Source organism: Rosa chinensis, chromosome 6, assembly GCF_002994745.2.
Source record: "Rosa chinensis cultivar Old Blush chromosome 6, RchiOBHm-V2, whole genome shotgun sequence".
In the NCBI taxonomy this organism is placed as follows: domain Eukaryota; kingdom Viridiplantae; phylum Streptophyta; class Magnoliopsida; order Rosales; family Rosaceae; genus Rosa; species Rosa chinensis.
In genome coordinates this window covers 5975895-5991193 of record NC_037093.1, presented here as the reverse complement: position 1 = coordinate 5991193, position 15299 = coordinate 5975895, and the positions used below count along the sequence as shown (strand labels likewise).

General features: G+C 36.9%; 2 protein-coding genes and 1 pseudogene across 8 annotated transcripts; 2 read left to right on the top strand and 1 right to left on the bottom strand.

The window, feature by feature from the left end:
• The first annotated feature begins 1320 nt into the window (after positions 1-1320).
• Positions 1321-6058, top strand: LOC112172574 (SUN domain-containing protein 4). Of its 4 annotated transcripts, none has more exons than XM_024309976.2 (5): positions 1321-1546; positions 2279-2492; positions 3804-5101; positions 5217-5302; positions 5753-6058. In XM_024309976.2, exons 2-5 carry the CDS (start codon positions 2333-2335, stop codon positions 5997-5999), a joined length of 1791 nt encoding a protein of 596 aa, XP_024165744.1. In that variant the 5' UTR covers positions 1321-1546; positions 2279-2332; the 3' UTR covers positions 6000-6058. The 4 variants fall into 4 exon arrangements, with proteins under 4 accessions (XP_024165744.1, XP_024165743.1, XP_040363929.1 ...); XM_024309975.2 differs by having other exon boundaries at positions 1322-1546; positions 2304-2492; XM_040507995.1 differs by having other exon boundaries at positions 1328-1433; positions 2304-2492.
• A 975-nt stretch (positions 6059-7033) lies between these two features.
• Positions 7034-11109, top strand: LOC112174257 (probable glycosyltransferase At5g03795). Of its 4 annotated transcripts, none has more exons than XM_024311992.2 (6): positions 7040-7142; positions 7610-7650; positions 7922-8479; positions 8593-8831; positions 9296-9644; positions 9990-11104. In XM_024311992.2, the coding sequence occupies exons 3-6, from the start codon at positions 8165-8167 to the stop codon at positions 10659-10661; spliced, it is 1575 nt and encodes a 524-aa protein (XP_024167760.1). In that variant the 5' UTR covers positions 7040-7142; positions 7610-7650; positions 7922-8164; the 3' UTR covers positions 10662-11104. The 4 variants fall into 4 exon arrangements, with proteins under 4 accessions (XP_040363890.1, XP_024167760.1, XP_040363891.1 ...); XM_040507957.1 differs by having other exon boundaries at positions 7054-7142; positions 8144-8479; positions 9990-11105; XM_040507956.1 differs by having other exon boundaries at positions 7034-7142; positions 7610-8479.
• Positions 11110-12891: 1782 nt separating this feature from the next.
• On the bottom strand, positions 12892-14934 carry LOC112170679 (annotated as a pseudogene).
• Positions 14935-15299: the final 365 nt, after the last annotated feature.

Below are 15299 nucleotides of genomic sequence, written 5' to 3'. Positions count from 1 at the left end.
GCAGAGGCAATCATATGCGATTACAGCTCATTACTGACAAAGTACATAAATTATTTAATGTCGATCATCAAAAACAAAATTTATTAATTTGAAAATTTTTTTTTTTTTTAACTTTTAACCGTAAATAAAAGAAAATTCTTGCAACTGCAGCCATTGGCTAATGATCAGAATTTGCATTCATGGTTTCAAGAAAGAATAAGGTGTTTTTGGCTATCAAAGCAAAAAACCAAAAGCATTGTTACTAGGAATAACAAAATCGTAAGAGATAGAAATGTCCTGATAAATTTGTTTGAAAAATTTATTTCAAAATAATTTAAAGAAAATAAAGATTTGACATACTCTGAATATTTCTCAAAAGAGAACCAACAAATACAAGTTGTGTGCATGATTGTCGTTAATTCATGTTTAGTTCATGTCGTAAGCTACATGTTGGGTTAAATTAAAATTTTTATGTGTAGTAACCGTTGAGGTTATAACTCTAGCAAACTAGCGGTAATAGATGAGAAAAATTTGAGAATAACGTCAAAAGATACAAAGAAAATTAATAGAGACAAGAAATATCAATTATTGTTTCTATATTTCTTTTCTCCTATGAAAAAAAAGGTCCAATAGCAGAATTAGAAAAGGATCTAGAATTGCTAACTTTTAAAAATTTATTTCCTATCACTAGTGCCCTAAAATTAAAGTCAATTCACAGTCAATTTCATAAATACTCAATAACCTGCCATTGCAAAGTGTCTTTAACTTTTTTTTATTTGTGCAGTATTGCTAGCATGGCCTAAGGCACAATTTAGAGCTACATCTACACAAAGAGGTACAAGAAATCCTATTCATCTGCTAATTACTCTTCATATGACGCTTGTTTTTGTGTAATAGGTGTGGTAACTCTAGCATGTTCTTTATTTTTCTTTCTCTTGGTTTGAGCAATAATAGAATTAGGATTCAAAATCACTAGAATATTCCTCATCCCAATCTTGAAAAACGAAAATTGCTTCCCCCCAAAAGCACTGTTTTACAAGCCCCAAATAATTGTTGTTTTGGAGAGGGACAAAACTTCCTCTACTTGGTTCAACAAATGTAGAGCCTATGAACAAAAACCAATTAACCCCAAAAGATTCAAAAATAAAAATTTAAGTTATTTAACCCCAAGGCTTTTCACTCTTTGTAATAGGCAAAGGGTAACTCTTGAACATAATTTTAGAGAGAGAAAGGAGGAGTGGGATTTGAAATAGGAAAACGGAGGAGAGAGAGAGATTCGGCCAAAAGCAAAACCGTTACAAAATTAGGAGAAGAAAGTGACACACAGACATACAAGAGTGGAGAGACGACGATGATGAAGAAGAAGACAATTATAAAAAGGGAGTCTACGTTTAAACCCCAACCCAACTCCTACTCCAACAACAACAACGCGGACAATCTCCTTAAACTACGCCGTATTAACGCTAATCTTGTCCTTGCGCTCTTCTACGATGTCCTGATTTGCTGATCTCCCTTTTTCTTCTTCTTTGGTGGTCATCATTTCAATACTCTTGATTCATTCATACAGGTCTGCATGCCTCTTTCTTTATAAAGCCTCTTCCTTTTTGTCTTTGAATTCGATCTGATTTTTGGGTACTCAATTATTGGATTGTGAATCTTTTTCACTGTTTTCTTGTGTAAGGAAATATTTTGGTGGCATAAAGATGAAATCTTTTTTTTTATAAAAGAATCCTTCTTTCTGTGGATTTTACAGCCAGAACCAAGCTGGCATGATTTGGGTTTCTTCATGCTGCCTTTTATTTTAGTTTAGTCAATGGGTTCTGTGTGTTTTACTTGTTTCATCATTAGCTTTGGTGAAAGTGCGTTTCTTTTTAAGAATCAGAGGTTGCTTTGCTTGAGTATTAAGGTAAATTTGGCTCCTTTTGAGAACATCCATCTCGACTACTCAAATTTGGTTCTTTTAATCTGTCTTCTTTTCGATTTGTACTGATCATACTCATCAAGTTTTTCTCTGAACAGTCTTGGTATTTAGCTTCGTTTGCAATCTAACATTATGTTCCGTGGAAGATACATATTTCATACATGTAGATGAAAGTGCAAGCTATGTGTATTTTACTGTTTTGTATATTGATTGATTGATATGAATGCCACTACAGCTTGCTTCATTGACTTGGATTTGAAATTTAAAAACAGGCATCATGTCGTTGTTTTATTTTTCTTTTGTTAGTTTAATCATTTTAATGATCGTTTTCTTTTGGTGAGTAGAATCCAAGTCAAGTCCGTGTTTTGTCTCATACAGGGTACTGATTCCTCTATTTTTCCAGAGGTCAGCAGCAGATTGGATTGATGTGCAATGCAGAGGTCGCGTAGAGCTCTTCTGCATAGAAGAGCTTTGGACAAGGTCATCACCGGAAGGAGCCGCTTGTATAAGGTGTCTCTATCTTTAGTTTTTGCTCTGTGGGGGTTTGTCTTCCTTATCAGCTTATGGTTTAGTCGTGGCGACGGACACAGAGGTAACCTCTCCACTAGATGTTCTTTCTCTTTATAGTCTTTTGTTGGCTTTCCCTATGAATTATTCTACCGTGTATGATTGTACATGATGGATCTCCACGATTTGGTTGGGGTACAATACTTTTCTGATGCGTAGCATAACTTAGAATTGGCCTCACCTTAATCTTGCTTACCTGAAAGATTCAGTGACTCATTGTAGTGATTTAAAAGTTTTGGTGATGTTTGCTAGTGTTCTGGTTTATTGATTTAGTTAATTATGATCATTGGAGGTGATGCTCTGAGCAGGCTGATATTCAATGTATGACTGATTTTAAAATCATGCTTGGGAATAATTGGGGAAATTACAAAACCAATAAAAGTATATCATTCTCCTATATTGCAGTAGTTTACAGATTGAACTGCATATGATTAGAGAAGGTGTATAAAGGCATGTCCTCATGGACTCATGGTTATGTGTATCTAGTATCTACAACCTATCTTCTTCATTGCCTAATAACCAATAGAACAGAACCAATGCAGATAATACCTGAAAACTATTGGAAATATGAAGGATCCAAAAACATATAAATTTTGATATTGTTAAGCTTAAGGAGATGTTTATTTAGTTAGCAAATACTATTTTGTTAAAAAAGAAATTCATTAAAGTAGATGATTAAGACATTGCCTCAACCTCTCAGCACCATGTTAAATTGATAGAGGCAAAAGCAGAAAGTTCTTTTGTAACGGTGATAATGCAATGGATGTAAGACACCAAATTTTCATTTTGGTTTACCTTGTCATTGTTGTATTTCCCCCCCAGTATTGTTTTTCCAGTTTCTTTCTTTTTACGAGGGGTGATTCTCACCTTCCTCTTTTCTACAATTTTCATACTTGCACTTTCTTTGTACTTTTTTTTTTTTTTTTTTTCATCTGTGATTATTTATTATCTGTTATCTGATTATTAAGCAAAAATTTGTCAATGGCTATTTTGGGTTTTGAAAAGCATGTCCACTTTCATCCAGCTTCTCTCTGTACTAACTTCCGCTGAATATTAGTATTACTTTCACCTTTGCTTATGGAATATAGTTTTATATAAACAGAAAAACAATGAATAGATGTTGAAGTAGTATTTTCAATCGTTCAATTTATTTTCTTTGAAGAAGTCTACAAGATATGTAAGAGAAAATAACCATGCTTTTGTGTGTCCATGTGGGACACTGGGACAGTTTTGGCCTTTTTCACGCTTTCTCATCTTATGTTCTTTTTCTTCATTTTTTATGTGATTCCTATGTTTTACTGTATGTATGGCTGAGCTTTTTTTCTTTTGAATCCAGATGGATCCACAGCATCTCCAGTTGGATTATCAACTTGGAATGAAACTAAGCTGGATCGTGATGAACACACTGATTCTGTAGAACTACAAAAGCAAGAGGATTTAGTCTACTCTTTTGAAGGTGTGTGCACAAATGGTGTTGAAACTAGTAGTTTAAATGGTGAACTACTTAGTGAAGGAAATAAACATCAGGCCTCAACAGAAGGAAGTGCAATTTATAACTCGGCCGTAGCTGAGCAACCTGAATTGGAGAAATCTAGTTCAGGCGTGAAACATGAAATTGATGCTCCAAAAAATGGCCGCCTGCCTCGTGCTGTGCCTCTTGGTCTGGATGAATTCAAGAGCAAAACATTTAGTTCAAAAATTAAATCTGTAATTGGTCAGGCTGGAGGCATAAAACATAGAGTGGAGCCTGGTGGCGCAGAGTACAATTATGCTTCGGCTGCAAAGGGAGCCAAGGTCTTGGCTTTTAACAAGGAAGCCAAGGGTGCCTCTAATATCATAAGCAGAGACAAGGACAAGTACCTTCGCAATCCATGTTCTGCAGAAGAAAAGTTTGTTGATATAGAACTTTCAGAAGAAACCTTGGTAGACACAATCAAAATAGGTAATCTTGAACACTATTCATCTAATTTAAGGGATTTTGAGCTGCTTGGGAGTTTGGTTTATCCAACAGATGAATGGGTTAAGCTTGGGAATTTCACTGCAGCAAATATTAAGCTTGCGCAAAGATTTGATCTTGAGGAACCTAAGTGGGTGAGATATATAAGGTTAAAGCTTTTAAACCATCATGGTTCAGAGTTCTATTGCACAGTCAGTGTTATTGAAATTTATGGAATTGATGCTGTTGAGCGAATGCTTGAGGATTTAATTTCTGTTGAAAGCGGTGCATATGTTTCTAATGGAGTAACTGTTGACCAGAAACCTGTGACCTCCCACCCAGATTCCCCTGAGGGTGATGATTTTTTTAATATTGATAAAGAAATGGAACCTCAAGCTGCAGTTGAAAACTCTAATGTGAACAATGAAATAATCAAGAGTGATGTGCCTGATCCTATCAAAGAAGTACTTCATCAACAAGGTAGCAGGATGCCTGGGGATACTGTTCTTAAGATACTAATGCAGAAAGTCCGTTCACTGGATTTTAGTTTATCACTACTTGAGCGATACCTTGAGGAATCAAATTCAAGATACGGCAGCATTTTCAAAGAATTCGAGACAGATATGGAAGAGAAAGAGTTAGATTTAAAGAAGATCAAAGAAAACATGAGGAATCTCTTAGAAAGCCAGGAAGTAATTGTATGTAAAACTCTCTTACCTTACACCTTTATATTGTTCTTGTAAATATTGGTATCACACTTTATTGACAGTAGTATGCTCTATTATCCTTATACTGGTTTGATTGTCCTTGCAGGCTAAAGATGTAAACAATCTCATGTCTTGGCAGTCCCTTGTCTCTGTGCAATTGGATAATTTAGTCAGGGATAACGCTATCCTCAGGTGAGAGTTGTTATGAAAAAACTTAACTCATTTTGATTTCTTTTCTAAATCCATGCAGTTCTGAGTTCACAGAGAAACATTCTTTCTCACTTGAAGTATTGCACACAATCTTGTAAATTCCATTGAAGTGATTGAACTTCACTATCTTTTAGTTTATTCAATCATTTTAAAGTCGCAGATTTAAAATGCAGGAGAAAGAACTAAAATAGAAAACTGAATCTCTCTCTCTCTCTCTCTCTCTCTCTCTCTCTTTCTATATATATATATATATAGAAATATATATATATATATATATATAGAAATATATATATATATATATATATATATATATATTCCTTTCTGCTCGGCTAAGAAGAAAAATGGCACAGCATCTACTTCTTTCTGCTAGTGCACAGTTTATGGTTTCTTACTGTATAATTTGGTGCTAACTAATTTGCTATTGATTTGCAGGTCTGAGGTTGAAAAGGTCAGGGAGAAGCAGATATCTGTAGATAATAAGGGTGTTGTAATATTTGTAGTCTGTGTACTTTTCTCATTGTTGGCCCTTGCAAGGCTTTTTATAGATATTGTGGGTAGTGTTTATAGTGCATTCAGTGTTCATACAACAGAGAAATCCAGGAAATTTTGTTTGATGAGCTCTTCCTGGGTTTCCTTACTAGTGAGCTGTATCCTTGTCCTATTTATTTTATCTCTATAATGATGGCAACTTCTCTTTTTTCTTCTGATAAAATATAGTGGTAACACATCTGGGAGCTATTTGGCTTTTTTGTGGTTGGTTCGTGTTTACTTCTTCATTACTTCATCCGCCGATTCCATCTCAGTTTCAGTATTTAGTGTGCGAAAATTTGCCAAATCAGATTCGATTGTGTGTTATGCACTTGTGCAAGTTACTTTGGAATTTGGATTTGGTAGGAATGGCTATCAGTTTCAAGGAACCTTTCAGGTAACCCTCATAAGTTTGCTTTTAATACAAATAAAGATCCATGTTTATGGGGAAAAGATTGTGGTGCAAGTATGAAGTTTCCTGGATGCTGGATCCACATATGTATGTGGTCCAACGCTTTCCATTTCAAGCACAACCAAAGATGAAGAAGCTTACCGTAATCTTCAATTTGTACTGAAATTGGAAAGTAGGAGTACTTGAATATAGACTACACCAAATGTGGTGTCTCCATCACTATTTGGTGGGTGATGGCGGATGGCGGGACACCCCGTCAGAAGAAAATGACTGTAAACACCTGTTAACTTTGTGGTTGAAGATGAGGTATATGAAAACGTCATGTAAGACTGTGAACACCCTCGACAACATAACGTCGTCGACATGAAATGAATGAATGAAGAACATTGTAGTAGAAGATAATAGTTAAGAAACAAGTGTAAAACAAAAGTCAACTTTGATAGGACTAGGAGAGACTAATACGAAATCTCGGTTCTCTAAAAAATTTGCAGAATCAAAGTTAGTGCAGTACGTGACGGTGACGGACACAACGTCAGAGTTTGAAGCCGGCCATCCCAAGATGCTGCCTTGGCATTCAAGTTCCTGTTTTGAGTTTGGGGTTCATAGCTCATATACTATGACTTTTTTCTTATCAAAGATTGTGCTCTTAAATTTCAATTGTACAGGAAACAAAATCAAAAGGGTTTAACTATTTAAACCCAGCAATATTTTGAATTCCTATTTTAACCCTAATTAATAAATTAGAAAATAAACAAAAGGAAAAAAAAGGAAAAAAAAAAGAAGAGAAGAGATAACCACTTCCCATACATAGCGGTTCCTATTAATTTGCACTCATCAGATGACCAGAGATTAGGTTTCTTGTTGTGAACGAGATCACTTATAGTAAGTAATCTATTGCTATACTCTTTTAACGCTTTTATTAGATTGCAAATATGTAGAACTAGTAGCCAGTAATTGTATATGTGTGTCATGGTTTTGTCGTCCATCAAGCTCTACTGTTGTAATATAGCTTTATAATTGAGTATACAATTCTATATAAATGATGATCAATATATGCTTGCCTGCCTGCAAAGCCACAGTCTTGCCCTTCTTTATTGAATCTGGGTACGTAGCTGCAGATGCAAGAGAGCTGCCGCCGTGGTTTATGTTGGTGTTAATTTTTTATTTTAGTTTTATCAATATGGGGGTAAAATTGGAAAATATACGACAAAAAAAATTAAGGCTGGGTATACTTTGATGTTTGCTAGGTTCAAATAGTTGAACTCAATCAAAATTCTATTGCACTGAAAAACTGAATTTTTTAAACCCTGCCACTATTATAATATGCTCATATTCATGTGTAAATGCAGGCCAGCAGCTATCTCATTCGACTAAACTAGATGAGACAGAGGTCAGTTTGATTATTTATAGTTGTTCACTCTGGGAACTAGCTAGTTTATTATTACCAGTTCATACTTGGAAGTCCTCGTTATCTGCAAGCATAATAAGCACGTTCTGTATACAATCTTTTACTGTTTTTAAATTCCCACTATTACTATTTCGAGTATTTTCTTTTACTGTAGGAATCCATTTGGCAATTAATATACATTTCTTGAAATTAATCAATCAAAGCAACTGCAACATTTAGTATTTACCACATATAGATATAATGGATGACACAGAAAGTAATGCAAAGTAGGAGGCTAAGTTGTGAAGCTTTGGGAAAGAGAGCCAAACTTGGTCTAGTATATAGCAAGGAAGCATTGCTAGGCTATCCATAAATACCAAAAAGCTTTGCCCTACGAAGAATGACTCTAATGAGCAGCAAAGAATAACCAGCACTGTAAGTAATGCATCAAGCAATCACACAATATCCTCATTCAGTACTATTGTCCTACTGCTAGTGTAATTGTCACTGCCGAGAAATGAAGCCTCTCAACAACAAGCCATCTTTGTTTTCACCATTTTGGTCACCTTCTACTTCTTCTTCTTCGGTTTTGATTCTAGTGCTTGTAGCTCTCATTTGCACGTTGGGCGTCACAAGTTCGTTTTCATGGTCATGGAGAGTTGGTAACGTACTGGGTACTGACTACTCTTCATCACTAGCTTTCTCAACAAAAGCAAGGTCTAGTTCTCAAGTAGTGCGTGAGGAAGCGGCAGCAGAAGCTCATCCTATTGTCAGTCCTTCATCAAATGATTCAGAACCAAATGAAACAGTACATCTTCCCCCCAATCAAATTGTGAGAATATGTCTTCATTTTTCATGTGCATTCAACTACATAACTTCAATGTCTTTCTTCAAGTTCAGATGTACTAAATTCTTTTCTATTTTCTTGTGAATTGTGTACAACAGGTAGAGAAACAAGAGGTAGTGTTGAATGATAAAGAATTTGGTGAAATTAATGCTACTTCTGCATCTGAAACAATAAGTATAAAAAGATACAGCAGGTTAGAGAAACTTGAAGCAAGTTTGGCTGGAGTTCGGGCATCCATAAGAGAAGCTGCTCGAGTACGAAATCTGACTTCTACCCATGAAGATCCAGACTATGTTCCTCAAGGTCCAATATATAGAAATGCAAATGCTTTTCACAGGTAATATTATCTTAATTAGTCCATAATCCATTTGTAGTATGTAGTTTTGGTTAAGCTAGATTTCGGCTATTTCTACATTTGCTAATCACTTTACCGAACACCAGAGGTGTGACCCACTTGCATACATTTGTTTCATCTGTCTTAACTACATTTTTGCATATAATAACAAGGTAAACAACGGCTCTTACAATAACTGATCAATTGACTGGCATGTGACAATATATCCGGCCAACATCTCTCTTACAATAACTCGTCACATGATTGGGCATGTGAGATTGAGGATCTGGTGAGAAAGATGTTGCATACATTCGTTAAACATGGAAAGTTTTCTTCTGTTAGAGAAATGGTTCTTAACGTACATGAGAAGTAAATATATGGTACAAATAGTATTATTACGGTTAATGTTTTGTTAGAAACAAAAAAGAAATGAACTGAACAAAAGAAAGTAAATAAAACTACTGCAGGAGTTACTTGGAGATGGAAAGGCTGTTCAAGATATATGTATATCAAGAAGGAGATCCACCCATATTTCATAATGGTCCTTGCAAGAGCATATATTCTACAGAGGGAAGGTTTATTCATGAAATGGAAATGGACAATACTTATAGGACCACAAACCCAGACGAAGCCCTTGTTTATTTTCTTCCATTCAGTGTGGTAATGTTGGTTCAGTACCTCTATGTGGCCGAGTCCCATGACACTGAATCCATTGGTCGTGCTGTGGTTGACTATGTCAATGTCATCTCTGATAAACATCCCTTTTGGAATCGAAGCCTTGGTGCTGACCACTTTATGCTTTCCTGCCATGATTGGGTAACGAATCTTTTCATCCCATTCCCGCATAAACTTTTTCGTATCTCTTTTGTCATATAAATTTGTTATATTTTCAGAGTTATTTTCAGAGTTTCGGTTAAGCTAGAAGGGCTGTCATAGACATTGGTATTCAGAGTTCGTTATTCGAACCTCCAATTCCCTTTCCTAGTTAATTCTTCATATAAATGATTGGCCTTGTCTTCTGACAACATGATCGGTTAAGCTTTTGGGATTAAATGCTTGTTTAAAACCCTGTAAAGGCTGTTTGGATCTCTCTTTATATATCATAGCTTGTAGATGAAGTAAGGTTTTGAATATAAATTGACTTGACTCCTCAATCTATAGGGGCCTCGCACATCTTCTTATGTTCCTCAGCTATACCACAAGTCCATAAGGGTACTATGCAATGCAAACACTTCGGAAGGATTCAATCCTTCCAAAGATGTGTCATTTCCAGAAATCCATCTCCGAACTGGCGAAACCAAAGGACTTCTAGGTGGTCTCTCCCCTTCTCGCCGGTCAATTCTCGCCTTCTTTGCAGGCCGGCTGCATGGCCACATAAGGTACCTGCTTTTAAATGAATGGAAAGAAAAAGACCAAGATGTGCAAGTTTATGACCAACTTCCCCATGGAGTAGCCTACGAGTCAATGTTAAAGCAGAGCAAGTTCTGCTTGTGCCCCAGCGGTTACGAAGTGGCGAGCCCAAGAATTGTAGAAGCCATCTACGCAGAATGCGTGCCGGTGTTGATTTCAGATAACTATGTTCCACCGTTCAGTGATGTTTTAGACTGGAAGTCATTTTCAGTCCAAGTACAAGTGAAGGATATACCTAATATCAAAACAATACTAATGGGAATATCTCAGAGCCAGTACTTGAGAATGCATAGGAGAGTGAAACTGGTGCAGAGGCATTTTGTGCTGAATGGACCTTCCAAGAGATATGACGTTTTCAATATGATTGTTCATTCTATTTGGCTCAGGAGGTTGAATATCCGCATTGAGGATCAGGTCAAATAGAAGCTACCTGTATAAGCTTTTTATCTATGGGGAGGCAATTTTTTTCATTAAGCGATCAACCCTTCAGTTGTTTTAACAACAAGAAGAGAAGGAAAGAAAATAATACAAGAATATGAGTCTGCTCGCTCTTTTCTTTTCATTTTTATACTCTTTGAGAGAGAGAGAGAGGAAAAGGAAAAAAAAAAAAAAACTAAGAACAAGCCCATGAGTTGTGTTGAGGCCTTGCCACTCTATTTTTTCATGGACTCCCGTCCAGTCCTTGGATCCATGAATGTCCTTATGTGCCAAATACTTGTAGCCGTTGTAAATTTTCTTTGCGTCAGATAGTTGGATTCTAGATGAGCGTTAGCAATATAATTGAACGACTTGCTATAAATAAGCTGTAAATTCAACATTAGCAAGAATGGTAGTTATGTTAAGCATGCTTTCACCTTACTGTATATAATCTGACTTTCAAAGCAGTAGCATTTCTCATGATCTTAATAAAAGTTGTTAAGACTATGTTTTGAGAATACAATTTTCTTAGTTCACCCTACAAATATTTAAGGTATTGAAAGACTATATGTCCAAATGCAAAATGACTAATAAGTACACTAATTTTCTAAAATCCAAATATGTAAAGAAAACTAAATGCATAACCAATTAATTAACTAAAACTACTATTTAATTTCTCAATTGATAACATTAATTTTCATCTTCTTTCCCCAAATTTGAATTTATTAATATTTTTTTATGTCTTTTTGTTGCATCCTCATCGTTAATTTGTTATTCAATTCACACAACCATTATTCGTAGACTTGTAGAATTGCAACAACACATAAAATTGCAAAACTGGTAAACTTGTAGAAACTAGAAGAAAAAGACCATTCAAGAAAATCTAAACCATTCATGACTACAAATCACCCTTAAAAATCCAGAATGGATACAATAGAACAATCAGGCAATTACCTTGGTTGGCGGCAGATGCGAGCACTTGCTGTTGCATATTGGCTACATCATGGATGGTGAGAATTCGCAGAGCTTGTCAACCTCATTGCAAATTCCTTTTGGAAGGCAGGTTTGTGATGCAATAACTTGAAGGTGAGAGGTGAGGATATTTGATAAGGGAATAAGCGATGTTGGTCACGCATGTCCTTGAATGATCTGTCAACAAAAGAACAACAGCTACTCCAAGATCATCACCAATACAACATAATTCTTCTCCAGTTCCTAAGGATACACCCTCACTCTTATTATCTGCATCCTTTCTCAAATTCATTCCTTCTTGCCGGCTTCTAGAAGGTTGTTGGTGAGTGTACTTATAAGAGCATTTGCCAAGCAAAATTAGCTAGAATGAGCCACGCTCACGCTACCGACAGCGGTACCAACTACCACCAACTAGGTGACCTACGGAAAAATAGCCAATCAGGCTACCGCCTGAGTCCTGTCTCACCTCCAGATCACCGTTGACGCGCCGCCACACGCAGCGCCAAGATAGCATCAGAAGCTCCAGAAGGTGGGAACTGAAGCATGTCAGTCCCACATAAAAAACAAGGAAGAGGTCAGCCTTTTCCCAACCTATAAAAGATTCTCTCCTCTCTCCTCATTAATGACTCATTTACTACTTACCTATTGTTACATTGTCAACATAAATACATTGACTAACTCAGGCATCGAAGAAGAGAAGACCGCCCAGCGCGGTCTCCTTTTGACGCCTCTTTGTATTTTACTTGACAGGTAGCAGGAGTCTAGACCATATCACAAGTAATTGTCCGCCCATCGGATCAGAGTTAACCAAAGTGTAGCTACTGCTGAACTTTAGACATTAACATTGGCGCCATCTGTGGGAATCCTTGAACAAAAGGCCATCCCACCACAACATCCACCATGACTAACGGTAGCGGGGCTAACGCTGAAGAGCAGGCAGATCAATCCGCCAACACCCATCCCACTAACCCAGCGACTAACGTTAACCCAGCGGTTAACGTTAACCATGCACTATTCAACACACCGGTCAACCCCAGTGTGGAACCCCTGGTCCCGCCAACTCAAACTACAGCGGAGGCTCGGCCGAGTGGCAGTCGCCCACCGGTGCAGGACCTTGCCGCTATGTATGAGCTGGCACTGGCGGACCTCCACAAGGCAAACAGGGAGCGCGAGCAGGAGCGCAAAGAAAAGGCTAAGGCCCAAAAGCAGGTGGCCACGCTGATGTCAAGATTTGATGAACTGAAGAAGGTGCTGGAAGCAAACGCTAACCTAGCGCAGAGCGAGCAATCGCGAAGCACCAGACACAGTCGACGCAACACCGGCGAATTGGTACCTGTACCAACCATACAGATGCAAGTACTGCTAAACCCACCAGAACTGCTGGGAATGGGACCACCGCTCCCTCCCCGGCTAATGTTGGAGCAGGAGGCAGAGTCACAACCACACACCAACTGTTCGGCAATCAGGCACTACCAGAAAAAAAGTCTTTTACGGCCCACATTGTGCGCCGTAAATGATCTTTTACGACCCACAAATGCAGGCCGTAAATGGGCATGTCGTAAAAGACAATTATTATTTACGGCACACATAAAGTGCGCTGTAAATGAGTCACAATGTGCGTCGTAAATGAGTCAAAAGTGTGCCGTAAAAGATGGTGCATTTACGGCACATACCTTGCACGCCGTAAATGAGTTACAATTTGCGTCGTAAATGAGTCAGAAGTGTGCCGTAAAAGAGGTTACATTTACAGCACACATACCATGCACGCCGTAAATGAGGGTTGAAAAAGTAAAAAAAAAAAAAAAAAATCAAAAACCAAAAACCCACAATTTATGTATTATTTCATGTTTCTATTTTTTGTTAGTATATAAACTTAATTTATATAATTATTGTACATATATAAAATTTGATTACAAGCAAAGAAAAACATATATATAAGCAAAAAGAAACCTTTACACCTACTTTACATTCATTTCTCTCATTCACTTCTGCAACAATGCCTTACAAACCACCTGCCGTGCACATCTTAACTGCTTCTTCCAAAGAGTTCTTTCTAACATCAGCATACATTTAAGACCCTCCTTCAGGCTAGAAATATACCTGGAGATAATAAGTATATATATTACCAAGTCAGTCACTGCAAAACCGTTCTATCTATTCAAAACACCAAGTTTGCATGAAATTTTCCAATCAAGGTGATCTATTACAGGGTAACTGCTCTGCATTTTTCTTATCAAAAGAGCAGCATCAGGCTGAAAGGTTGAAAAGAAGATTCGCCTGCCCTCTGCATACTCATTTACCACATGTTTAAACAACTTTCAGTAAAAATTACCACCTATATGTTCAATAGTGTATAACAAAGAGGTTGAAAACCCATTTTCAATTTCAATCCATTTCAACAATTTAGTGAAATGACCTATATGTATTGAAGTATTTTACATTGTAGAAGAAAGAGGTTGAAGTACCCAATTTTGATTTGTGTTCTACCAGTAAACCTTAAGACAACAACTATTACACATATATAGACTATAAAATGAGCATTGTTACCTGCAAGATTAATTGAAGAACATGCTTGAGCTGTCTCTCTTTGTAGACTATGTGGTCATCAAACTTCAATTCCACAAAAAATCCACAAATACAAAAATTATCAATATGAAAACGAACAAATCAACATTGATGATGACCTCTCCAAGCTGTTTCTGGGGTTCATAGGAAAGAAATTCTGGTAGCTTAAGGTCTGTAACTCTCTTCCCAATGAAAACATCCTGAAACCAAATTCCACACAAGATATCACCTACGTTCAGATTACATATTACACTAAAGAAAATAAGCAGATTAAACCAAGAACTTATAGATTTAGAGGGATCAATCAAGAACCAACTAACCTTGTCCTCGCTGACGATAAAGTTGTCATGAAAAATTACTGGACAGTCATCTTTGGTCACCTACAAAAGTAAATTCTGCTTACAGTACAAGCAATACTACTAAGAAACCAAACTGTGACCAAATGCATGAAGGTGCATCATGATTCTTGATTTTGTTTAGAAATTGGGAACCCAAAAGAAGTACAAAGATTATGCTTAGTTAATTACCTGAACGTCGAACTCAACAAAATCAATTGGGAATTGAGCAGCAGTATTGAAGGAGAGGATTGAGTTCTCTTTGATTCCTCTCATTCTGATATCAGAGGACTGCAACATGTTCGTTCCATTTCCTCTGTGTCTTATCAATACCAACATCGGCCTCTGTGTCCTAAACCCTCAAAAGGCTTGTCCTCTCTATTTCTCTAATAGAACTGTCCATCATCCTCTTGTTCTCCTTGTTCTCCAGCTGGAGTTCTCACACAAAAAATCCTACATGTAATAAATTCCAACTTATAAATGATATATAATCTTAACAGGAAATTGAGACAGCTAAGTTATGTGCCTGAACCAATATATAAATCAAGGCCATTATCAGATGGTCACCATCATATAACAAACTAAACAAATTTGTAAATCAAAAAACTCAATTAGGCAGTGCCTTTTTTTTCATTTTTTTTTCAGAGGACACAGAGTTCGAAACTCTGCCCATCTTACCATCCAAATGGGGCACACGATAGAGCCAAAACGACCCATCTTAACAACACCATTCCCCTCTTCTTCCCACCGAGTAACTTGTGTCTTGCTGTCA